Source organism: Theropithecus gelada, chromosome 10 (genome assembly GCF_003255815.1).
Source record: "Theropithecus gelada isolate Dixy chromosome 10, Tgel_1.0, whole genome shotgun sequence".
Classification (NCBI taxonomy): Eukaryota; Metazoa; Chordata; class Mammalia; order Primates; family Cercopithecidae; genus Theropithecus; species Theropithecus gelada.
In genome coordinates, this window is record NC_037678.1 from 95858926 (window position 1) to 95885834 (window position 26909).

A 26909-nucleotide genomic window follows, 5' to 3' on the forward strand; every position below is an offset into this window, starting at 1 on the left:
AGAAAGAGGGAGAGAGGGCAATGGAGAGGGAAAGAGGGAAGTGAGGGGGAGGCTGCCTCGGTGTGTGCTGAGAGCTCTCAGCCTTGAGCCCTCTGGGCGAATACACTGTCCGGACCAGCAGATGATCCTGCTGTCCCCTCACTTCACCAGCTGCAGGTCTGCACCCAGGCTACACCTGGGCTGAGAGAGGCGGAGGCTGGGCTAGGGGGAACCTCATGCCACCAGTATATGTGGCTACCATCTGATTAATCTTCTATTCGGAGGCTGAAAATGCTCAGCAAGTCTTCATTGGATATCATCTCAACAGTCCTAAGAACCAAAATATTCGAATCTTGGTTCTCTCCTCCCTAATATAGTGGACTCTAGAGAGAACACCTGGTGCTGGCCAGCTCCAGCAATGGCTTGCAGGAGTCAAGGCACCCTTCTCACCTGGATAGAAGCCAAGCTTGTGCTTCCTGTGGGAGTGTGATCATGTAACCTTGTCCCACACAGAGCCACCTCCATCCACCTGGAGAGAGGAGAGCTGGAGCATGCACTTGCCCAGGAAGGCCTCAGTTCACATACGAGCCCCTCTTCAGTCAGATTTTATGTCAGGGTAGAGACCTGCCCTTTCAAGTCCAGCATCTCATTTTGAAGCCCCACATGCAGCTCTGAGGAAGCTATGCATGTTCCTCCAATACCTAGAGGACTGTGGACAGACCAGGGAACGTGCACACATTGCAGTAAGCAACACTGCCTATACACAACGGTAATTTCCCAGTGACTGCTCCAGGGACTGCTATGGCTTAGGTGTTTGTCACCTCCAAACCTCATGCTAAAATTTGATCTCCAGTGTGGCAATACTGGGAGATGGGACCTGGTGGAAAGTGTTTGGGTCCAGGGGGCAGATCTCTCATGAGTAGATGAATTCCCTCCCCTGGGTGTGAGAGAGTTCTGTCTCTATGAGCTCCTTCGATAGCTGCCTGTTAGAAAGAGTCTGGCACACCCCACTTCCTCTCCCACCACATAATCTCTGTGCGTGCATACCGCTTTCAAGGCTCTCCTTCCACTTTTTGCAGTGAGTTGAAGCAGCCTGATGTCCTCCTCACCATATGCAGATGCTCAGTCTTTTTTTTTTTTTTTTTTTTTGAGACACACTCTCACTCTGTTGCTGAGGCTGGAGTGCAGTGGCATGATCTCGGCTCTCCGCAATGTCTGCCTCCTCAGTTTAAGTGATTCTCCTGCCTCAGCCTCCTGAGTAGCTGGGACTACAGGTGTGCACCAACACTCCAGGCTAATTTTTGTATTTTTGGTAGAGATGGAATTTCACCATGTTGGCCAGGCTGGCCTCAAACTCCTGACCTCAGGTGATCCACCCACCTCAGTCTCCCAGACTGCTGAGTTTACAGACATGAGCCACCACGCCCGGCTGATGCTCAGTCTTGAATTTTCTAGCCTACATAGTTATGAGCCAAATAAACCTGTTTTCTTGATAAACTATCCAGCCTCAGGTATTCTGTGATAGCAACACAAAGTGGACTAAGACAACAACCCTCATGTAGTCTTTTGAATCTTTTTCTTTTGAGTTCAGTACAAGAGAATTTCCTATCTTTCCTTTGGAATTCATTCCAAAGAAGCAGATTCTTGTTAGCTTACACCTGACAGTTGGCACTTCATTAAAAGGTCTAAGTAAAGAAGTCGATGTAGATATACTTTTAATTTTGCATCTTGCTCCCAATCAGAGAACCCAGAAACTAAACAGTTGAGAGCCATATGAACACACAGGCAGGGCAGGGTACACGGCAGCACTTTCTCGATGGCTTGAAACCTGCTTCCCTGGAGTTGACACAGGGCAGTGCATGTGGCAGAATCAGGGGAATCTGTTTGGGGTATATATGCCATCAATTCACGCTTCAGAGGCAAGTTTCTTCTCACTAGGGAAAGAAAAAGCAGTATGATATGAACATCCTCTTTGAGCCAAACACTTTCTTTGGGAAGGGGAATGATGGATATCCCAAAGTGCAGCGCAGGGTATGTGGGCTCACAGGCATCTGTGGAAAAGGAGAGGCACTTGTCAATTTCATATGGAAATATCAGGATAGCCCTGAAATGGCAGCTTGCAAGGAACCAGATGGAGCAGGCGATACCATGACACAATTCCGAGAATAATCCCAGTTAAGAAGGCCCAGCAAGCTGGAACCTGTTTTCCAAAGGAAAGTGCCCTTTTTCATTTGAGATAAAAATCTCAGGAAATGGGTGGATTTTTTTTCTAGCAATTAGATACATGCAAGGGAGTATTGTGAAAAGTTGGGGATAGACTGAGCAGCACATCAGTCAGACTGGGCTGCTGTCACAAGTTACTGTGGACTAGGTGGTTTAAACAGCAGCCATCTGTTTCTCACAGTTCTAGAAGCTGGACATCTGAGATCAGGGTACTAGCATGGTCAGGTTCTGGGGAGGGCTGTCTTCCAGGCTGCAGATGGCCACCTTCTCCCTGTGTCCTCACTGGTTTGCAGAGAGAGAACTCTTGTGTCTTCTCTTCTTAGAAAGGCACCGATCCCATCCTAAGGGTTTCAGCCTCATTACCTCATCCAAACCCAGTCACCTCCCAATGGCTCCACCTTCTAATACCATCTCATTGGAATTAGGGCTTCAATATATGAAGTTGGGAGATGGGGTGGTACACACACATGCAGCCCATAGCAGTTTGGCTCACAGACATGCCTCTGGGTAATGAAGAAACAAACTCAGCTTCACTGAAGGCCCTCTCTTGAAGTGGGCACTTTTCCTTTTAAGAGAGGAGGTTTGTGGAGGTTTATGATCTGCTGCCATTGCCCCGCAGTGTGTGTCTTGGTGTCACCAAGGATCTGAGGACATATAGAGCATGTGGCACCTTCCCAGTGTGTCCACTCCAACTACCGAATCTTCACTTCACTTGACTGTAGAATAATTGTGAAGTCTGATTTCCTTTGTCTCACTATATTATCACACATTTGGGGTTAGTGGATGTCAGAAACTCTTGCAGCAGGAAAATAAAAACCTGAAGGAGTGGAACTAGGAAGTGCACATCCCTGGTTGCCAGCATCCAGTCTGAAAGCAGAGAGGCTCCCCAGGGAGAGGCCAGAAGGGCCAGCAGTGAGACCAGCACCAGCCTGGCAAGGGCTGCTTCTCTGCTGCAGAGGCAAACAGTTTTCAGAAGTTCAGATCCAACTGTGCTAAGCAAGCCGTCTTCTTAGTAAGAGCTGAGTGTTAGAAATGAGTGCCCAAGCCAAGTGCAGCAACATAGAGGCCAAGACTCAGCAGCCAGATTCCATCTCAGCAGTCAACATTGGGATGCTAACAGCTGGTGGAGGCCAGCGTCTGCAGAGGACACTATTGCTGTATTCATGTTACCAGCATGCTGCTTGAATTTCTGTTGGAAAAGTACTGATTCTTATTATTCACTTATATCCTGGATATATCCTTCATTCATGTCATCTATGTGCAAAGTGCTATGTTAAGTGTTGAAAAAAGGTGAGCAAAAAGGTGACCTATGCTCCCTTGGAGCTTACGGTCTAGTGGGCAAATGAACATTCACTTAGTAAGTGTCATGAATGCAAAGTTGTATGAAGGCATGGTGCGGGGAAGCATGACCTGAACCAGGGACCAAGGAAGCCTCCTCCAGGGACTCAATGTTTGTGTGAGATCTGGAGACATCCTGTTGAGGTGGTGGGCAGGGGGCCCTACAGCTGAAGGTGAGCCACCTGGAAGTAATAGTTCTGCTTTGGGTGGACAATCAGCTGACCATCATTTTTATGTTACCCCCCCTCATTCAGTTTATAATTTTCTTTGGTGGTTCCATTGAGATCTAGGATTTGTTTTTCCCCTGCTGGAAATCTATGAGTTCTAATTTATGAAATTGTCATCATTCTTAGAGACAATCTTTGTGTTTTATTGGGCTTGAGTGCTGGATCCATTTATATTTTAACTTCTCAGCAGGGCTCTTGCACACGTGTATCTATAAATTCAGGGCCCATGCCTATGGTTATCCTGACTTGAGGTCTGGATTGCTCACTTACGGTCCAGGACAGACACAAAGCTTACTTGCTGGTTTATTAACATGGGGTGGAGACTGGGGAATTTCTAGTCCTCTGTCATGGAGAGAATTCTTTGAGGCTATGGGATTTATGCATGAGTTCTCCCTGGAGCAAACACCATGTCCTGTCTCCCCTCAAGGCATTAGAAACTCAGCCACACACCCCAAGTCCTGACTCCTGGAAATGAATTACCCATTGGCTACATAGTTTCTGTGCCTTCTCAGTGAAAGGGGTCACCCATGTCATTCCAGTTGGCCATCTTGCTGGAATGCAAGACCTATCATACTTCACAGATAAACACCAGTGACAGTACCAAATGTAAAAGACTTTATTTAAAACAGGAAAATATTAAAATAGAAAATGCAAATAAAATGAATTAAAATGCAGGAAGCCATTGCTTCCTGTGGCATACATTCATCTTTAATACATTTTGTGCAACCAACAGATGGATCGCATGGGCATGGGAGGGCCAACAAACACAGCTCCCTTGTGTCAGCCAGGCCCTGGGTCACAGTTACCCACTAACCCAAAATAGGGGTAGCTTGCAGGCAGCAGGGCACTGGGTGTGGTTCAGAAAGCAAGTTCGACTCTGTCGCTTACACTTTCTCAGTCTTCATTGTCTCATCTGTAACGTGTCATCTAGACCAGTCCCCAAGGCTGTTGTGAAAGCAAACTCATAAAGAGTTGAACCAGCTAGAAAGTAGCACTTGTATAATGCTGTCTGCCTTCCAGGAGGCACCACGTTTATAAACAGAAATCTGCAAGTTTGCCAGCTGTGCTCGAAATAAATGGCCCATCCAGTTTGTGCCGAGCCCTCCGACCATAGTGAGCTGTCCATCCTCAGTTCACATGGTGTGTATCTGCCTGTGTGCTCCCACTCAGCATCACGTACATGGGCAGCACCATGGAGTCAAGTGAAACAAATCGATTGTGGAAACCTTTCCATCCTTTTTTTTCCCACTTGAATTAAAGAAGATTCAACCTTATATGTTGTACAAATTCTCCAGGTGAGAAAAACATCCCTCTCTTTACCGTAAGCACCGGGTCTCAGAATTCAGTGCACCAGCCCAGCCTCCCAGCTGGGACAGCGTTTCCTGTGTGCTCTTGCCAGCTGTAATGGTTCTGCAGTATGTGTGGAAACAGACTGTTGCATCGTATGAAAACAAACGTGTGTTTCTTGAAAATGCAATGTATCTTGTACTTCTTACAGCTCACTTCTGGCTCCCAAGGGCTCCCAAGGACCACGCAATGACTGTTATTTCTTGTTTCTTTCTTTTTTTTTGAGACAGAGTAGCCCAGGCTGGAGTGCTACTCTGTGCGATCTCAGCTCACTGCAACCCCCACCTCCGGGGCTCAAGCAATTCTCCTGAGTCAGCTTCCCAAGTAGCTGGGATTACAGGTGTACACCACCATGTCTGGCTAATTTTTTTGTATTTTCAGTAGAGATGGGGTTTTCACCATGTCGCCCTGGGTAGTCTCAAACTCCTGAGCTCAGGCAATCCTTCTGCCTCGGCCTCCTTATATTCATATGTGTATTTGTTTTTATTGTGTTTTCCTATCACTTCAGCTTGTTTGTGTTTGTTCATATGTGTTTACTCTTAAGGCCAACACTCTTGAATTTATCTATTTTGCTTCCCTGCAAAGAGGCTGACTGTAAGCATAGATCCTTACCAGGGCCATTCTCCAAATATCGCCTTAGAACCATGGCCACAGACTGCATTCACTGTCGATAAAGGCCACAAAAATGTCACAAATATATCTCTTGGTCAAAAAGGGGATACAGCAAGAGATGGTGGGTTAATCACTATAAACTTCCCCACCAAGGGCCTATCCAAATTTCCTAAAGTTGCAGTCAGTCCTGCTACAGAAGGAGTGGCAAAGGCAGATAAATGACCACACATGAGCCAAGTTTGTGATTGAATCAGTAAAGCACACATAGGAGTTGTTTTGACGTATATTTAAAACAAAGGAAATTTACTCAGCTGTGCAGATTAGAAGTCTAATACATAATGAGCTAAGGGCGCTTCTTCATAGGCAAAGCCTCCCGTCCTGGGCCACCAGGTGAAAGGGGAGTCACTCGAGGAGAGTGGCTGTCACTGCAGTACACTAAAGATGACCACGCGTTTCTTGACCTGCTTCCTGCATCCTTTTCCCTTGAATCTGGGCTGGCCCCACTGAGTCACTCGTAACCAGTAGGACACAGCAGAAGTGATGTTCTGAGTCTCCTGTGGCTGATAACCAGGAGAAACTTGCAGCTTCCCCCCTGCAACACTCACCCAGAGCCCTGAGCTGCCACACAGGAAGTTCAACTAGCGGTGGCCACCGTGCTGGAGAGGCCCAGGCACCAGGTATGAGTGCAGCTGTCTCAGGCACCCCAGGGCAGTCCAGGCACCGGTGACCCCACATCAGGTGACCCAGTTAATGCCGATGGAGTAGAAGAGTCAACCAGCTGGTCTGATCTGAATTCCTGACCCACAAATTATCAGACAGAAGAAAATGGTTGTTGTTCAAGCCACCAGGCTTTGGAACCATTTGTTACCAGCAGTAGATAATTTAGAACAGTCGCCGCTCCCCACAGAGCGGTCATCTTTGCAGAATGATGCATGAGCCCTCGGGTTGCATCCAGGAAATGGGATTGATGGGAAAGCCAGGCAGAGGCGTTGAAAGGGAAGCATTAACAGGCTGAGGCTCCTCCCCGCAAGTGAGATGCAAGGTGCAGCCAAAGACACACCCATCTCTAGCCTCTGCTCAAAATTCTCTTCCTCCTGGAACCTCCTAATTTTGTTTTCAGCTACCAGGATTCACCCCTTATCCCAGGATGCCTTACTGAGGAATGTTCACAAAACTTACATGAGCTCCCCCACTATAGCCTACAAGTCAGAAGAGCCATCAGAAGAGGCTTCTGCCTGTCCTACCCTGGGCTCTGGTCCAGCCCTCAGCCTGCTTGTGGTTGGCTGTGATTCCAGTAAGTTTAACAGCTTCCAAGTGGCCTAATGTGATTCTTCATTCAGCTGATTGTGATATGGGAGAAATGGAAACATGACAAAGCAATTGGTTGAGACACAGCAGATGACGCCAGCGCTGCACCCGTATTCCCTTTGCACTCATGGCTCTAACTGCAAATACCTGCCATGGCTCTGTTGGAGGCTTACTCCACTCACAGCAGGGTGCCCGGTCATGTGCAGGGGAGGGCCAGAAATGTGGGGAGGTGAACAAACGGGAGCAGACCTCAAGCAACGGTGGAGGAGACTGGGGCTACATATTCCAGACTCCTTGCTCCTGGAGGGGAGCCCCTGGGAATATTCTTCCAGATGTCTGCAGTGGGGCTGACACAGCCACCCCCTGCTCATTCACCCACCCTGCACCGGCTCCTCTGCCTCCCTATCTCACCTCTCTACCTTCTTAATGGCACTTACTGGGATCACCTCCAAGGAAGCTGCTTGCCCTCCTACCCTTGTCTCAGAGTCACCTCTGGACCCCGCCTAAGCTGGAAAGACATTAAGAACAAAGGGATCAGTTTCTAGTGGCACTTGAACATGTGTGTTATGTCAGCTCCTTCATAAAATCTTTGTTTAAGTTATGGTAAAAGAATAAGGTGTGAAACCATGAAGGAAAAGAAAAAGGATGTGGAGCAACAGGAAACAAAGATGTCAGCACATTTTGGAAGACGAAAGTTCACAAAGGAGTGGTGATTGTGCAGTGTGGCTGAGTCTGCAAGTTGTAACAGGTAAAGCACCCAGTCCTGTCTCCCATCTTCAGGGCTCAGTGGCAGACATTTCTTCATCCCAGCAGGTGACCAGTCAGAATGCCTTCAGCCTTGGTGACTCGGGGCACGGGGTGGGGGGGCCGAGGGCAGACCAAAGTCCACAGCGTGATGAGCAGTGGGGCCCGGCCCCTCCAATGCCCAGGCCACAGTGCTCCTTAACCCCCCTGGCTCTTACCCCAAGGCAGGAGGCTGGGGGATTTGTCCCTAGAGAAAGTGAAAGTCTCTATGTTAGTCTTCTAGGGCCGCCACAACAAAATGCCAGACTGAGTGACTAAACAACAGAAATTTAACTCTGTCAACTCTGGAGGCTGGAAGCCTGAGGTTGGCAGGGCTGGATTATCCTGAGGCCACTCTTCTTCACGTGGCCGCCTTCTTGCCACGACTTCACGGGGTCATCCCTCTGTGTCCGCGTCATCTCTTCCTGTAAGGACAGCACGCATGTCAGATGAGGGCCCATCCTAACAATGCCATTTCCTAACAATGCCATTTACACTTAATCACCTCTTTAAAGACCTTGTCTCCAAATACAGTCACATTCTGAGGTATGGGGGGCCAGGATTTCACCATATAATTTTGGGGGAACAAAATTCAGCCTATAACAGTCCCCAGAGAAAAGACCAATGTACAATGTATGCTGTTGTACAGAAGCTAAAGAAATCTAAGAGACAGCCTGCAGCCTAATCAATACTATGGAAAATCTCACCAGTTAATCAGTGCCATATATGCAGAGCATCTGATTAGCCTGTTGGTGATCCTCAATGTTAAATAACAGCCAGTGATTTCCTGACACTTGAGAACACCTGTACCATGAAAAACAAACAAACAAAAAAGAGAGACCTGAACAAATGGGCGAGGGTCAGGGGAAGGATTCTGATTGATAGAGAGACAATGCAGGAAGTAGAAAGTGTCTTTCAAAAAATCTATACAGTTAATATTTTCAGAGAGATAAGGAATGAAATCAACTTCCTGAAACCAAAAAGGAAAGTTGTGTAAAAGCAAAAGCGAGAAAACAGAAAGAGTAAACAAACAGAAAGAGTAAACAAAAGGAAATTAAGGAATATGATACCCAAATACTATCCCATAGAAGGCTTGGAGAACGTTTGAGGAAATGTCCCATAAAGTACAACAAAAGGAAAGAGGTAGACAATGACAAAAGCAAGCAAGAGAAGGGGAGACAGACAGAAAGAAAGAAGGGAAGGAAGAGAGGGAGGGAGGGAGACAAGGAGGGAGGGAAAGAGGGAGGGAGGAAGGAAGGAAGGAAGGAAGGAAGGAAGGAAGGAAGGAAGGAAGGAAGGAAGGAAGCAGGCAAGCAAGCGTGGGTTAGAGAATTCATTGAACATCAAAGCCCTTCAAATCAACATTTTAGAACACCTAGGTGGCAGGGGACTCCATCAGAGCTTCTAGAGAGAAGGAGCAGCTGCAGCAGTGAAGGGATATAAAGATGATGCTAGATCTGTTGAAGTGAAGGGGTATAAAGATGATGCTACCTGTTGACAGTATTGGAAGTGAGAAGAGTATGGGGCAAGGCTTTCAGAAGTCCAAGGAAAAATCATTTCCAACGTGGAATTCTATACTTTTCCAAACTGTCAGTCAAACGTGGCAGTAGAATATGGCCATTCCAGGCGTGCAGAGACTGCCTCCCACGCACTGATGTTCTGAAAGCTTCTGCAGTGTGTGTTGCAGGGACAAGTTTCCCTGAGATAAGACCTGAGATCTAGGAAACGAAAACTGTAACGTCAAAGGGAAGCAAGGTGAGGCATCAAAGAGCAATCAGCTTCAATGGAGCAGAATGCCAGGAGTATGGTCCCAGGAAATAAGAAGGAATTAATAGGTCATCTGATATGTTTGATTATAGCCTGAAAAATTGTATTGAGAGGGTGTTAATGGGTGTGGTAAAAACTACAGCAACTGAAGCCAGAAGAAAAGAGGCATAAACCAGTGCACTTGGCTTAGCAGTGAACACAATGTGCATAGTCAAAATAATGACCATATTAGGGGATGAAGGAAAGAAGTGACAAAGGGGGTGGGGACAGAGGTTTCCAAGAAAATGAACTCTTCATCCACCAGAATAGTCGGTCAGTGATAGGTAGTTGACAAATTGATAAATCAAGAAATTAAATATGCTTAACTCCTTAAGAAAGAAGTAAATACCAGATGGATCCACTAACAAAGTTCAAAATGCATCTTTGGGAAAGAGCCTCAGAGGTAGAGAAGTATCCAAAGACATTGCTGCTGGTGTTTTATTTTATACATCTTTTGGTGTCTTGTATTTTACCAAACACTTTGAGCATACTCCTTTGATGATAAAAAGTATTTTAGAAACTAAATATATACATATACTTATCAGCAATTCTAGTCCTAGCTATATAGCCAGCAGAAATACATCTATATACTCATCAAAAAAAAAAAAAAAAAAAAGACTAGAATGTTCATAGCAGAGCTATCCATAGTAGCCCAAAACTAGAAACTATTCAGATGCTTTTCCACAGGGGAATGGACGAACAGACTGCAGTGCATTCCTGCAACAAGAGCCTAGCGAACGGATGGTCCATCACTGCACACACAGGGGAGAGTCTCACACCCAGAGCAGAGGACTCAGACACCATCGTGCATGTACTATGGGACCTATAGGGCCTACCAAAGCAGGCAAACAGAATGTGGGCTGTTGTAATTCAGCAAAGTGGGCACCGCTAAGGATGAGGGACAGTGAGGGGGCACAGGAAGGCCTTGGGAGTTATATGGTGCTGTTCTTAGTGCCAATGCTGGTTACATGTGTGGTGGGCCTTCCCCAAGCTGTGTACTGATGCACAGAGCACTTCTCTATGAGTGTTCCACATGGTATACAGTCATATGGGAGATATATATCACATTTTAAAGAAGAATGAAGGGCACAGGAAAAGCCAGTATAAAGTGTGTGACCATTTACTGCTATTTGGATCTGACGAATAAGGAGAGTGACAGTTGTCAGTCCCACTGATTCTAGCCGTAATTCTGATGTAATAATAGAATATCTCACGATTTTAGGATCCTCCCTATTCCTAAACGGCCTGCATGCTGGACCCCGTGGCACCCTGAGGAAAGCAGGCGTGCTGAGGGGCACTGGTGAGGAGGGCCAAGAGGCGTTTGCAGAGGTTGGGCTGCTGGGGTGGAACCAGCTACTCACCTGGAGGAAGGTGAAGCATCATGGGCAGCATTCAGAGGGCGCCAGGATGCAGGAACGAGCTGAAGCCACCCAGACACGGAAATCCACTTCTTGGACCAGATCACGAGTGCCCCTCGCCCTCCTCAGGGGCTCCCGTCTCTGCTTCGCTTCTTCCTGAGCTCTGTGTGCTCCCACTCGAGCAGTGCCAGCGCCGCAGCCCCCTCCCTCTCAGGCAAGCTAAGCCTGAATCTGTGAGAAACGAAGGCCAGCTTCTCCCTGGCCAGGGCCAGAGGCCAGTGACACCGTTTGGATGTTTATCCCCTCCGAATCTCATATTGAGATGTACCCCCCAGTGTTGGAGGTAGGGCCTGGTGGGGGCTGTTTGGATCACGGGGACAGATCCCTCATGGCTTGGTGCTGTCCTCAAGACACTGAGTGCTCTGAGATCTGGTTGAGTAAAAGTGTGTAGCCCCTCCTGTCCCTTGCTGTCATACTCCTGCTCTGGCCCTGTCAGCTCCTGGTTTTCCTTCCTCCATGAGTGAAAAGTCCCTAAGGCCTCCCCGGAAGCGGAGTAGAGGCTGACGCCATGCTTCCGGTACAGCCTCCAGAAGGATGAGCTACTTAAATCTCTTTTCTTTATAAGTTATCAGCCTCAGGTATTCCTTTATAGCCTTGCAAGGAGGGCCGAACACAGTCAGCAAATGGAGTAAATGATAGCAGCTCCGCCGTCCAGCAGCAGCCTGGCGCAGCGGCCGCAGTTCCTGTTTATGTTTATGATGTTGTTATATGGTGATCTCTTTAAATTGAGATCCACAGAAGGGGCTGGCCTTGAGGACAAAGACACTCAAGACGCCTCCCTGTGAGGAAGTCCCCTCCCTTGGATGTAGTGATTCAGACGAGCAGGAGGTGGAGAGGATCAGTGCCGGCACCCAGGTGGTGACGCAGCCATCCTCTGGTGTTTGAGTTGGGTTGTAACCAACAGTCGGTACATTTGGTTTCACAGTCCATTGCCTCCCTGCCATTTAGACCTAACTAACATCAGAAGATTTATTTTTTTATGGCTTACAATATAAGGGTTGCTAAAAAAGCAGGGGTGAGAGGTCATAAAAATAGACCTGGGCCTAAACACATGCAGGAAACAAACGTGTGTTGGGGGGTCTGCGTGTAAGACCCTTTGCCTGAGAAGCCTCCCGTTCCTGTAGTTGCTGTTCAGCTTCTCTTTCTGTCCGCATTAAGAATATTGAATCTGTCTCTTTGTCGAGTACAGCTCTCAGTACTTTGTCATTGCATGGCGAACATTAGATGATGATAAATGATGGAAATAACCTTTACAATAATGCAAAGAAATGTAATCCAGCCAGACAGGTATCAGTACTGGAAAGAAAATGAACCATAAAACACCCGTGATGCAATACGTTTCCAGAGAAATAGTTCGGGAGGCAGCCAGTATCTTGCAGAAGCCGGTCCCAGATCTCGGGAGGCAGGTGTCTGGCGAGGGCGTAACTGCTGAGGACCCCCAGCTGTGCTGGCCCTGGTCCATGGAGGACGCAGACTGTGGAAACATCAACCTTGCTCCTAAAAACTGACTGCAGGAGAAACAACGCAGCCGGGGTAGCCATCAGAAAACATGATTTTTCCAAAACCTCAAACAACAGTGGATAATTTCCAGCCAAAGGACAAGCAAAAGCTCATCAGAAACTCCATGAAGAGGGAAGAGAAATGCCAGCCAGTGGGTCCTGGCCTGTCTGAGACAGCCCAGAGTCCAGCACTTCAGACATCTCCAGGGTGTCTCAGAGAAAGGCAGGTAGTGACGTGGCAGGGGACTGGAACTTGGAGGAGTGGATTCTGCCGCGGGGTCACTGAGAACTGGGTCCCTGATGGCCGGTGCCCCTTCCCGTGACAGATTCCACACAGGAGCTGCAGACCGTGGACCCCTGAAGTGGACAGGCACTCTGGCCATGCCCTGCGAGGACGAAAGCCCTCCCCCAGTGACCTGCAGGTTTCAAGGGGCTTCCCCCTCCCACGGTCACCCCCATGTCCTTCATCTTGCAGCTGTTTCATTATCTCCACCCTGACGTTGAACTGTGTGGAGTATGACCCCCCGCCCCGGCCCCACCCCAGCGACTCACTGAAGGTGAAAGAGATTCCCACGAGGCATGCAGGTGTGGAGCCTGTTTCCCAGGGGCCTGGGAAGGCCCGCGTAGCACACAGCCCGGAAACGCCCGGAGCTTCACTTCGGGCATCACCACAGGCTCTTCTCCTGGCGGGGTCATCTGCCTTGCTTTCTCCCAGATCCATGCTGTCCAGTGTGGGACCCCCCAGCCACGGGCAACTGTTTACTTTTAAATTAGTTAAAATTAAGTAATATTAAAATTCAGTTCTGCAGTAGCATGAGCCAAGCCCCAAGTGCCCTGTAGACTCAGCAGGTGGCACGGTCAAGCAGCATCTCCGTCCCCCAGGAGCCTCTGCACGGCTCTGATGTGGACCTTCCCTCCCCAGCTGCTACCCGGTCTCCAGCTCCTCTCGCCCGCTCCTTTCCTGGGTTACCCAAGAAGCTGCCAGTCCCTCCCACTCTGCCCTGCTGAGCGTGACACACTGCCAGAACTGGAGCCAAGTCCTCCCCATGCCCTGTTGAGCCCACAGGGCTTCCCTTTAATAGGTGTCACCAGCCACAGAAAGAAGCATTGGACATAACTCGTTCCTTTCTGGATTCGCCTATTTTTATCTTCCTTAGTGGCTTGTAGATTGCATAAAGCCAGTGAGTGACTACCAGCCACGATTTGGGGCCTGCCCGCATGGGATTCTGCACATCGTGGAAATGTTTCTGGAGAGCATGAGTTACCTTTGGGAACACGGTAGGGGGAAAGTCTGCCGTCCTCATCATCGTGTGGTCATGAATGACACTCCCTGGGCCCTGTCTGGGCACTACCAGGTGTGGGTGATGTGTCCTGCATTCAGCAAAGAGGCTAGCATCAACGCTGCAGTGCCTGAGTGCTGGGTGGAGACACGAGGGCCCAGACCTAAGGCAGCTGGGAAGATACCATGGAGAAGCTGTGGCCCGGAAGATGAATAGTGTTGAAACAGTGACAGGTGATGAAAAGGCCACTGCAAATACAACCAGAGCAAAGGGAAAATCAGGGAGAGGTGGGGAGAGGCCTGGAGAGGGAGCAGGGCAGCACCTGGCCTTGACAATTACATTTGCATCCGTGTTCGGAGACGAAGTCAGCCTCTCGTTTTCCTTTCTCTGACTTTTCTTCTCTGGTTTTGGCATCAAGATTTTATCAGTTTTATAAAGTGAGTTTCTCTGTTCTCTGTAGGTGGTTCTTATCTGTTCATTTATTTATTGATAGAATTCATTTCTAAAGTAAGGTAGACTTTTTTCAACTATGCTTTCTTCCAGTTACTGTTCTTTTCCAGAAGTATCCATGAACCTGTTTCCACGCCAACAACAGATGCGACGTGGGCCTGTTTTGTGCTGTAGATAATAGGATGCTGAGTCCGGCTTCTTTTGTTCATCACTGTGCCTCTGAGATTTATTCCATGACCATTTGGGTGCCATGACGGCTTGCCCTTCTATCACTGGCACTCATTGGGCTTCCAGGGCAGGGCAACCATGAGTCAGACTCCTTTGAACATTCTTACAGATGCATTTTGTGAACACATGAATAATTGTTGTTGGGTATTTACACAAATAAATGTCCACTCATTTACGGGAGTGGAATTGTTGTTGTGTGATGTATCTATATGTTCAGCTGTAAGAAATGCTCACCATTTCCCCAAGTGATGGCATGAATTTACATCCCGCCAGGAGTGCAGGGGAATTTTAGTTTTCCCACATTCTCCGTGACACTTCCTATTGCCTCTTGGCCGTGTCTTGGCCTTGCTGGAGGGTCCATGCATGTGCTAAGCATCCTGGGTTGGGCATGTGTGCACACACAGTAGGCCTGGCCTCAAGAGGAGGGGCCTCCTCTCTTCCCCTCCTCCTTCCCACTTGTCAACCACAGTGTCTGCCCCTGTGGACAAAGTGTGGTTGGCAGGAGCAGATAGGTGACAGAGATGTCACAGTCGCCCCCAACTCAGATTGTCACAGGAGGCTCATGCTCTCGTACATGGCTTGCTTTCTCATCTGGGCATTTGGCAGGTTCTTCTCAGGCCCACACTCACCTTCACATGCCCAGCCTGCTGCACAGGCCCTGTGTGTCCGTCCACTTGCCCCTCAGTTGGGCTCTACTGGACGGGACCTAAGACCATGTCTGGTCCCTGGGGACCGTGTCAGCCTTTGTTCCTGGCCCAGCCAGGGCCTGGCCATCTCCACAGAGTCGCACCCTCCTGGCCTCACCCCTGAGACTGCTAGCCAGCCGTTCGCCTTGCAGACTCTCCAGGCAGGAACCGGCTGGCCATCCGCCCACAGTGCTGGACATGCATGGAGCCCACAGTGTCCCGTGGCAGCTGCGCCCCCGCAGCCTGAGTGAAAAACAAATGCCTGCCTTCTGTGGACGGAACCCAGGCTGAGCAACTGTCAGTCCTTCCAAATGCTTCTCAGCCTCCAAACCCTTTGTGAAGGCACAGGCTTTGAGGCATCTAAGTTGGTTCTGCTCTCTTATTTAGAAAACAGGCAAAGGCTGCTGGGGGTGGGGGCAGGGAGGTCCCTGTCACATCCTAGGGTGTGTCTCTTTTGATGTGGAGCCTGGGGTGGAGCTTCCAGCTGGACCTCCTGTTACAGAGCAAGTGAGCAGAAGAAAGAAGGAGGGAGGGAGGAAGGGGGAGGGAGGGAAGAAAGGGGGAGGAAGGAGGGAGAGAGGAGGGAGGGAAGACCGAGCGAGGAGGGAGGGAGGAAAGAGGGAGGAGGTAAGAAGGAGGGAGGGAAGAAGAAGGAAGAAGGGAGGAAAGAGGGGGGAAGTAGGAAGGAGAGAGGGAAGATGGAGGAAGGAGGGAGGGAGAGAAGAGGGAGGAGGTAGGAAGGAGGAAGGGAAGAGGTAGGAAGGAAGGAGGGAGGAGGGAGAAAAGAAGGAGGAGTTAGGAAGGAGGGAGGGAACAGGGAGGAAGGCAGGAGGAAAGAGGGAGGAAGTAGGAAGGAGTGAGGGAAGAGGGAGGAAGGAGGGAGGAAAGATGGAGGAAGGAGGGAGGGAAGAGGGAGAGAGGAGGGAGGAAAGAGGAGGTAGGAAGGAGGGAGGGAAGAGGGAGGGAAGAGGGAAGAAGAAGGAAGGGAGAAAAAAGGGAGGAAGGAGGGAGGGAGGAAAAGAGGGAGGAAGGAGGGAGGGATGAAGGAGGGAGAGGAGGAAAAAGGAAGGAAGGGAGGAGGGAGGGAGGGAGGGACAGGCCTTCAGCACGCCAGCATGTGCTAAGATACATTCTTGGATAAACCAGGGACCTCAGGTGGGCATGAGAAGGGGAGACACTCAACTTGGCCACTGCCCCAACTAGAGCAAGACCTGGATCCACCAGGTGCATCAGAAGGAAGCAGGGCCTAGGACCCACTCCCAAACCTCTCTGCCACCTCCACAAGAAGCCACTACCTTCAGATAAAACCATTCCCCAAAATGTGGCCAATCTGCAAGGCAGGGGTTCCACCAGAGAGAATTGCTGGGGGGTTTCAGCACTAAACACTAACACCCATGGAACGTAAATTGACTTTGTCCCTCCACAAACTGGTCATTTTTCATCACGAAACCATGAGCAGCATGACCGTTACATGTGGATCAACAGCGCTCGGTCCTTTGACAGCCAGTTCCTTTGACTTGGCCACTTGGTAGTGACCATTCTACCTAAGGATGTGTGACCCAGTGGTGGTACAAGGTGGCTGGACCTCAGTTCGGATGGTGACAACTTCAGCCAAAGCACATTCGTTCTGGCTGTCTGTCCTCTGCTTCTGTAACTTTTATTTCCTCAGTGTGAACAGCACTGCACTTGAGGGACTGGAAGGGGATGCTTCCATAACTGTCATTGCTATGGCGCACGTTTACTTTTGCTCTTCAATTTAAAATTCAGGTCTTCTACATATCTTTGCAACTAGGGAAGAGAAAGCAGGTCTTTTAATTCCAGAACCGCAGTGCACACATCACGCTCCAATGTGGGCTGTGCAGGAGCTCAGCGCCTGGAGGGTTTCAGGTTGCAGGACATCTCCCTTGGGGGCTGTGTCTGATGCCCTGCAGCCAGCCCTGCCGATGGAGCCTGGCTGCTGCCTGTGTTCCCAACGATGAGCCCTTGTGCCCTGGGCTGTTAAGGCTCTGTCTCTGCTGTGAGCTGAAACGCTTTCTCTGAAGAGCCCTCACGGTGCAGAAATAGTGTCTTTGGGTCCTGCTGAGCCCCTGCCCCCAGCCCACCGCTGGCACAAGGTGCAGGCACCAGGCACTACTTGGGGCTTCCCCAACCACCTGCATTTTCTAACCACCTGCACTTATTTTCCAACGAAAGGCCAATAAAGAAAGTCACAAACTTCGCTTGCAACCTGTGGGCAAAAGGGCAGGGAAGGAAAAGCCCAACCACAAGAAATAACAATCTTGACAAACTTTTTTGCACCTACACACAAAGCCTTGCCTTCAGCTCAGAGACTCTTGGACTCAGGTCAAGTTGCCCTGCCCTCATGCACAGCAAAAAACCTTGTCAAAGAGCCGGGAGCTTTCATCCAGCAGCTGTCAGGATGGAAACATGTCTTCCCATTTGCACCCTGTCAAAGGAATGAGCAAGCTGTTTCGCGGCCACAGTTATCCATTTTCTAAAACAAAAGGTTCACGTCAGGTAATCACCTTCATTAGACCATGTTGTGTGTTTTGTGTATGTAAATGACGTCTCTGCCTTGTGGGAGTGGGCACCCCAGGAACTCTGGCTTCTATGACACGCAGATGCCGAGTGACATTGCTGAAGGCAGCCTGCTTGCTAAGGCTGCATCTGTTTGCTATTTCTGACATCAGCGATCAGGCCCCTAACACACCACATTCCCTAGGTTTCTTGTTAGAGCCAAACATATAAACCTGCGGATCGAGTGTGATTCTCAAGCAGACACACCAGCTTAGGCATGAGAGCTCTGGTGCGTGTGTGTGCAGAACCTGCAGAGTTGGGCCAGAACTGAGGTCAAGAGGCAGCCCCATGCCACTGCCTTCCTCCTCAACACCACCAGAGAGACTGGGACTGTGCCCCAGTTAGAGAAGTACTATATTCCCCCTATCCCCCCAGAGCCCAGCCCAGGCCCCAGGGAGACCACAACACACAAGAAAGACAGGGGCTCTACCTCGGGGAGCTTACCAGTGAGCAGGAAGGCAACTCTTCCACAAGTGGGTACTCAGATGTGTGAGTCCTCATGAGCTCAGGAAGCCCAGCATGGGTGTTCCCACAGGGGTCAGGGAATGCTGCTGGCAGGTGCCCAGGCAGCTGTAGTGACTCCGCCTTCCTCTCCGCACCCCTTTGTGTAGCCATGGAGATAGCACTAAGGCTGGTGATTATGGCGGGGACACAGCCATGACCCTAATGAGCGATGGCTCTTTGAGTTAGCGCTAAGGAAAGGCAATTAGAGGAAATTGTATCCTAAGATGTGGGCCTGTGTGGGATCGCTGCCGCATGAAACAGACTGGGCTCGTCGCAACTTCATTCATTCATTCATTTATTCATTCATTGTCCTAAGAGGCTTCCATTTTGCATCCCTTTACCTCTGCTCCCTCCAGAATTGTCCACAGTGAGCTCTCAAGCTCAGTTCCAAGACAAAAAGTTGGGGAGGAAAAAAACAAAAACTAGCTTTTAGGATCCCAAAGCGAGGGGAGTGAGAAGGAAGCCAGGCAGCGGCGGGCATCCCTTCCCCACGTGGTACAGACTTCCAGAGCTCAGAGACCATGGAAGATGCAGGTTCACATCATGAGTCATCTGAGTGTGAGCCTTTCTGGTCCACTGAAGAGGTGTTGGTATGTTTCAGCTGGTGTGTTTGAGCGAACGACATGCCGACTCCCATACTCACGTATAAAACCTAGGAATGTCACTGACCTTAGGTGGAAACGGAACCCGGTAGAAATCTGGCTTTGTGGAGACGGCCATGAGAGTGAGCTAGGACATTCTGCCAGGGTAGTCCTGACCACAGGGGGCCCGCCAGTGGCTTGGGGTCGACCCTCCTCAGCATCACGTGGGCTCCCGGGGCTCAGTGCCTTGGTAGCTTCCCACCCCATCTGCCAAATGAGCCATTTTACTCTGGTGGTGCCTCCATGGTGGCCTCCAAAACCTCCGTGTTTCTATCTCCTCATGACCCCAAGAATCATGAATTTGATTACACCAACACCTGGTTATGTCATTGAGCACTAAGGAATATAGCTGTTAGTTTTATATCAAATGATTTTATTGATGGATGAATTTTACTAACGCCAGCCATGTCCAGGGTGGGGACGGTCGGGAAGTGAATGACTCATGGCCATGGCAGGCAAGGCAGCTGAGGAGGAAGGTCTCAGGCGTCCTCCAGTGGGTTTCACGATCTTATGCCGGAGTTTCTCTCGGGGAAATAAGAGCTGTCATTGCCTTCTGCACACCTCCAGTGGGTAGCAGAGATTCAACAGATAGGTAGAAATATGCTTTAGAAAATTACGAGTTATTCAACTAAATGAGCACACCGTTCTTGGGTAGAAAGAGCGGCACTGGAGGAGTCATATCTAGCCCATCCCTCAATACTGGTGCTGGAGTTCCCAGACCCCACACTGGTGGAACTCAGTTGAGCTACTCCCAGCTTTCTCTTATTCCCTTGGGGCCAAGTAGAAAAGAAGTCTGTCTTCCCTGCGATGTGGGGGAACAGCAGCAGATCCCAGCCCCACATTCGTTTCTTGCAGTTAGAGAACTGCCCTGGTCATAGCAGGTGTGAGCACAGTTTCCCCCTCAGCCTTCTCTGCATCGACAATGCCTTTTTCTGAATCAGCAGCCATAGATGAGCCCTCCATTCACTGCTTGTTCCAACTTGCTTACCATGACTTCCTTTTTCTTCTCCAACTCTGCAGACCAACAAAGCCGTGGCCAAGGGGGACTTGCACCAGGCCAGCACCAGCTCCCGGCGGGCCCTGTTCCTGGCAGTGCTGTCCATCACCATTGGGACTGGCGTCTATGTGGGCGTGGCCGTGGCCCTCATCGCCTACCTCTCCAAGAACAACCACCTGTGAGCTTCCTGCGAACGAAGGGGGAGCGCCCGGGGCCAGGTCTGTGTGGACGTGGAGGAAGCAGACATACCGCATGATGTTGTACAGTACAAATGATCGCCAAAAGACGCCACGAAGCCCTGGGGTTTCCTACCCATGAATTTCTTTTGTTTTTATCCTTTAATTTCATGTTCACAGCACTGTGTAGAGCACCAGACAGACGGGCACTGCTAATCCTTCCAAAGGAAAGCTCCAAAGATCCCAGCCCGCAAGGCTGTCTCTGGATGGATTCTGGTGGATGAATGGCAGCGCGGCTCTCTGCAGCCTGCCAGTGCCCAGAGTGCTGCCGCATGAGCAATATACAAACAGTCCAAAAAAGTGTTTATTTTTTATGGAACACGGTGCAATAGGCAGAGGACAAGGGACACATCACTCTTCTGTCTGTGGCCCTGCTGGAGTCCTTTGTGCCCCTCCTGAGTCCACATGCCTTCCCTGCAAGATGAGAATGGGGCTGGGAAGAAAGAGGTGACACCATGGCTGGCAGGAGCCCCGCTGCACTGCTCTGCAGACCCATTGGCCTGACCCTGGAAGCAGAGCCAGCCCGGGACCTGCCCCTGTTCCTTTCCCTTCACACCACCCCAGCCTCAAGATGTCGAGCCACTCCAGAACGTGTCTCACTCCACAGCTACCCCGCAGCAATACGCACTCTTGGGACCTCACTGATCTAGGATGGGGAGGCAGGCCCCCGCCCCTCCCAAGACTCCTCAAGAAAGAGCCCCACGGTTGCTCCAGAAACTCAAGGCACTGCAGCCGTGGGCACTGCCTCAGCGTAAAGACACAGGGGCGCCTCCCAATCACCGCGCTGGCGGATGCTCACCCCGTCATAAGCAGAAACTAGTGATCCTGGAAACGAGATGGGCCTTACTCTGTCGACTAAATGAATAGCTATTTTCTTGTCATTTTTTAAAGTGCAACTCTTGCTTCATGCTGCTTAAGTTACCAGACGAATGCTGAGAAATAAGTAATCACAGACATTTTAATACCATTTCATTGCTGTTTTACGAGTGTTCATTACTTAACAAAAAATTATCTTTTAGCTTTTTCGCTTAAGACTTTTCTTTCTGATGAATAGCTGTCGTTGGGTTTCATTTATACTTTCCCCTGTGGTTTAAGGAACTGCAGAGCCACCCAGGCCTCCACCTATGAAATAGTAGGGGGTTCTCTAGGAGAACCGAAGTCCCTGCCGCTTCAGTTTCCACCAATAAATATGATCGTCCTAATCCCCTCAGTGGACGCAGAGACCCCCCTCTCCAGGACAGTGGCTCCGCCTGCAGCACTTGGCAAATTCCTGAGGCCTGGGTCAGCCCCAGGCTGACCTGATTGGTCAAGATGTGGCCTAGTAACTGCAACGTGAAGCCAAGGTTGAGAACCACTGCCCTGGAATAAGGACTACGGGTTTGATCCTTCTTCCTGACACTGTCCTTCTTGACCTTGAACATTTAATATTCTGAAAATTATTAGCACTGTCTTCCCGGGTCAAATTTGAGATCCATCTAGCATGTGTCTCTACTGGATGGTTCACAGGGACTATAGGATTTTAACCCTAAGAAGTAGATAGGGAAGCCAGCCAACACCCTCGTAGGAGTTAGAGTCACCAGCCATGGAGGGCATAGGTTTAGGCTCAAACCAACCTGGATTTGAATCCAGCTGTGCTACTTTCTAGCTCTGTGATCTTGGGTAAAGGTTTACACCTCGGTCGGGCACAGTGGCTCACGCCTGTAATCCCAGCACTTTGGGAGGCCAAGGTGGGTGAATCACGAGGTCAGGAGTTCGAGACCAGCCTGACCAGCATGGTGAAACCCCTGTTTCTACTAAATATACAAAAAATTAGCAGGGTGTGGTGGTGCGTGCCTGTAATCCCAGCTACTCGGGAGGCTGAGGCAGGAGAATCGCTTGAACCTGGGAGGCGAGGTTACAGTGAGCCGAGATTGCACCACTGCACNAGAATCGCTTGAACCTGGGAGGCGAGGTTACAGTGAGCCGAGATTGCCCCACCGCACCCCCGCCGGGGCCCAAAAAATAAAAAAAAAAAAAAAAAAAAAAAAAAAAAAAAAAAAGTCTATACCTCTCTGAGCTTCGTCTCTAGGTCTCTAGGAGAGGATAATCAATAAGGCCCATTTTGTGGGGTTGCTGGGGAAGGTGCTAGGCACAGACCATGGCTCCTGGCAGGAGCAGGTGGTCATAGTTACTATCATGTCCTTGATGGGCTATTCCATGGCTGGTCTGTGTCCCTCCATCTCTCAGGGTTCATTTATCACAAGCCATTGTGTCAAATGGTCACCATGCCATCTGCAGCTGCCACAGACAGACCACACAGCTAACCAGGAACCAGGCCCCCTGACACCAGGACCAGCCCCTCCAGAGCTATACTTGTCCTGAAATGATCCATTTCAAGTTCAAAGGCTCCCCAAAGGCGCATACCTTTGGATGTGGTAAAGAAGTAGAACCTGTCTGTACATCCACACCCATCATTTCTGTCTATAATGTCACAGTCACCCTAAGCCAGGCCCTTAGTGCCAGGTACTTTACCTCTGCTAGACCAACTACCCATCTTATTCCAGCCTCTATTTCCAGATGGAAAAGCCTCAGTTCCCAGGGGTTTGGCCCTATCTAAGTTGTCAAGCTCTGCCGAGTCTTTCTCAAGGGCTTTACCTATGGGTGTAAATGGTCATAGTGGGCACAGGGGACAGGGCCAGCTGAAGGCAGCCATGAGGCCCAGCAGCTCACCTGGCAGCTAGGCATAGTGTGTGACAGCCCTGCAACTGGCTTGGCCTTGGTGGCAGGGAAAGTGACTGAAGGTCATCGTCGGTGGCTGTGTTAGTGACTGCTGTCAGCTGAGCCATATTCTGAGTGTGTCGGAGCGACCTGCACCTCCCTAAACCTGCATCATTGTTGTTAGGCCCACGTGGCATCCACTAAGCACAGCTATGCACGGCACACATGACCTCGCCTCATCCTCCCAATAGTCCCAGCAGGGAGGTGTCCCCACCTCCTCCCCAGGTGTCCCTGCCTCCCCAGGCATCCCCCCACCTCCCAAGGCATCCCTATATCCCAGGTACTCCCACCTCTCCAGGTAGCCACACCTCCCCAGGCATCCCCACCTCCCCAGGTAACCCTGCTTCCCCAGGCATCCCCCGCCTCCCAGGTACCCCCACCTCCCGAGGCATCCCCACCTCCCCAGGTACCCCTGCCTCCCCAGGCATCCCAACCTCCCGAGATACCCCTACCTCCCCAGGCGTCCCCGCCTCCCCAGGTACCCCTGTCTCCCCAAGTACCCCCACCTTCCCCAGGCATCCCCACCTCCCCAGGTATCCCCACCTCCCCAGGCATCCCCGCCTCCCCAGGTACCCCCACCTTCCTGGGCGTCCCCATCTCCCCAGGTACCTCCACCTCCCAAGGCATCCCTACCTCCCCAGCTACCCCCACTCCCTAGGTATGCCCACCTCCCAAGGCATCCCCACTTCCCCAGGGACCCCCACCTCCCCAGGCATCCCCAGCTTCAGCAAGTGTCCCAACTGACTTGACCAGGTGTCATACCCCAACTATTCCCAGGGAACTATAGTGAGTTCTGAGGAGAACATGGTAGGGGAGGACCCATCATTGATCACCATGCCATCTGCAGCTGCCACAGACAGACCACACAGCTAACCAGGAACCAGGCCCCCTGACACCAGGACCAGCTCCTCCAGAGCTGGAACAGGGCTTCCCTCAAACTCAGCCAGCTCTACAGGTGGCCCTGCCCTCTGCAGTAGCCTATGGATTTAAAATGACCAGTGGAGCAATCTTCCTGCTTACCAATTGCCGTTCCCATGCCCTGGATACCAATGTCAAGTGGAGCCTGCACTGAGATCATGGCCAAAGCCGCCCTCCAGAGCTGTGGCCTGAGTTCAGGATCTGACCCCTGAGGTTTATAGCATCCCTCAGAGGCTCCTAGTGGACCGGCTGAAATGCCTATCCTTATGACATTTTTGTGCTTCCCTCTTCCCCTCAAAGTCTACCTGCATTAGTTGCCATCGGTGCTGACATCTGTTGATCCAATTTGCCAATAGGCCATTAACTGTCCCTCCATAGCCTGAGCTGAGGCCGAACCCTCGGAAATCACGGCCACCCCACCTCCAATCTAAGGATGCCTCCCTGCCTCTGCTTTGTGCTGATAACACTGGGATCAATGGCATCAGGCTGTGGCTGTGCTGTCCCCACCCCCATGACCTCCTGGAAGTTCTTCCCTGCTCTTCAGAGTGAGCTTGGCTGTCCAAGGGGTGGGGGCTTCGCTCCCCTGACGCTCTTGTCTGAATAGTCTGCTCATCTTTGAAAGTAACGGTGGATGCTAGACCAAGACACAGCAGGTCTTCAGACTGTGGGCTCCCTGCCAAACAAGCATGTCCACTGAGTAATGAATTTGTCAACCACCTGAGCCTCACAGGGAAGAGTCAAAGTTCCCTGTGGGGAGAGGGCAGAAGGGGCAGGATCTGCTGACCCTGCATTTAAGGCGCAGCAGGAATCAGGACCACAGGGGCGACTTCACCTTCCCACAGGAGTGAGGGACGGGCATGGCCTGGGGCCTCAGAACAAGGTCCCCAGAACAAGGTCCCCAGAACAGGGTCCCGGGAAATGAGAAGGTTGAGTACAGCTGCCCCATGCACAAGGGGATAGGGATGGCTGGGATGGAGTTCCAGGAAGGTATGCAAAACGGGATGACACCCCCTGGGCAGGGGAAGACCCTGAGGGCTCTAAGGATTTGCCCAAATCTACCAGGTAGAAAAGCAGCAGATGGGTGTGAATGTGGGTGACTCCACGCAGAAGCACCAGACTGGAGACATTCCCAGTGGGTGGGGCTGGGCTTGGCTTTCCAAACCCAAACAACGGGAGAGGGCCGGTTCATGCTGCAGGGAAACCTGTATTTGCTTGAGGCGAAACAAGCCTCTACTCCAGAAGAAAGGTCAAGGGCTCATTCCTTTGGGTTTTGTTGCTGGTCCTGCTGCTGCTGTTTGGTTTGGTTTGGTTTTGAAAGCCCATGGAGTAGGACAGGTTTCTTCAGGAAAGCTTTCAAGGCCCAAGGGCAACAGCATGCAGGCAGGGCTGAGTCCTGGCCTTCACACTGAGGACACTGACCCCACCCGCTCCAGGATGCCCACTGTGAGCCTCTCACGTTGGCCCGAGGGCGGCCTGAAGGGCCTCTAGGCACTGTTGACAGCTGCCTCTGGTCAATTCTGTCCAGCAGAGGCCATAGACCCACCGCAGTGCCTACAGCTGCACATGCTGGAGGCTCCACAGGAGAGAATGAAGAATGCCGAGGGCTAAATCCACGAGAGCTTCGCTGGGCTCCCAGGGCAGGCTTGTGCCCGGGGTTCCCAGGTCAGGCTTGTGCACAGGGCTCCCAGGGTGGGGTCCCAGGGCGGGCTCGTGGGCAGGGCTCCCAGGGTGGGGTTCCAGGACAGGCTGGTGTGCAGGGCTCCCAAGGTGGGCTGGTTCCCAGGGCTCTTGGGGCAGGCTGGTGTGCTCCTTACATACTCCAGCACAGCTGGAGCATCCGCTTCCAGGCCTTCCCATCACAGCGCTAAAGCCATTAGGAGCGACAAGGACAATGTCTTTGTCCTGATTCTGACCAAGGCCCTCTCTGACTTGCATTGCAGGCATCTCCATTACCTAATGTGTGCCTACAGTCACCATGCTGTGTCCAAATATCACAACGAGGAGCCACAGGCACACAGTTCCCAGATTAGATCTGAATATTTGCCTTGACCTATTCTTGAGATTTCTGCCTCTGCTCCAATCCAGGACAAGTGCTGTGGCTGCTCTGGCAGCAGACCTGGCTTCTCAGTGCCACTGCACCCGTCCCATCAATGCAGGGGCCAAAGTGGCGGATCTGGGCTCCAGACTGCGAGACAAGTGTCCCCTCAGCTGAGCATGTTGTCAGTCTCCTCCGTCACCCTCATGTCCTTTGCTCTAGTACAGAATGAGCCCAGGGCTGCGCTTGCCCCAGACAGAGAGAATTCAGCACCCGGGCCTACACTCAGTCAGTCAAGGCTGAGTGAAAACGAGGTGCTCTGGGAGGTGCCAGATAGGTCCTGGAGGGCACATCCCCTGCACCTCCTACTACGTCTAGGCGACTGCGCTTTGCTGTTTACTGAAACCAGGTCATTCAGGGGCAAATATGAATATACATAGACAGAGATAGCAATAAGACATTTAAGAGAGAGAGAGGTGACACAAAATCACGGTATCTGAACCATCTCCTCCAGCTCTAAGCCAGCGCTCTCCATTCTCGTCGGCCTTTGCTTATGATACCTTAGGACACCTGAGTCCAACTCATGACTCAGCCAAAAAATGGACAATGATTTGGATCTGTTGTCTATATATGCCAAAGCATCCATATTTGGGTTCCAACTATTTTATTAAACCATTCAAGATTTGCAGGTGGAACAAGATGGTCTCAGTTCCCCTAACTCACCTGAGCTACTGTCTTCATTCCCTGGATAGAGTTGGCACATTTTAAGCAGCATCTATTTTTCTACTGAATTGGCTGATGAAGTGTTCCTGCTAAGTAGAAAGAATCTGCTAAAGTGGGCTCTGACTTGCTGAGGGCTGAATTGGCGGAAGGGCCGATGAGGAGCTGGGAGACCTCTCCTGCTTAGCACAGTGAGTGAGTCTTCCATTATTCTCTCAAGACGTTCTTCAGTCATTAACGACAAGGGATGGTCCCTGTCCCGCCACAATCTTTAACGTAGAAAAGAGAGCAGGCTCACTTGCCCTTCCTTTTAGTTCACAATGGAATAATGGGAAGGAAT

The 26909-nt window shown here is 50.7% G+C and overlaps 1 protein-coding gene across 2 annotated transcripts in view; it reads left to right on the top strand.

Moving 5' to 3' along the window:
* The window catches only part of SYNDIG1 (synapse differentiation inducing 1), a 189787-nt gene extending 168676 nt beyond the window's left edge, over positions 1–21111 (top strand). For both annotated transcript variants that reach the window (XM_025399274.1, XM_025399275.1), the window contains exon 4: positions 19927–21111. In XM_025399274.1, the coding sequence (XP_025255059.1) occupies positions 19927–20085 (159 nt within the window). In that variant the 3' untranslated portion in view covers positions 20086–21111. The remainder of the gene's footprint in view (positions 1–19926) is intronic.
* Positions 21112–26909: the final 5798 nt, after the last annotated feature.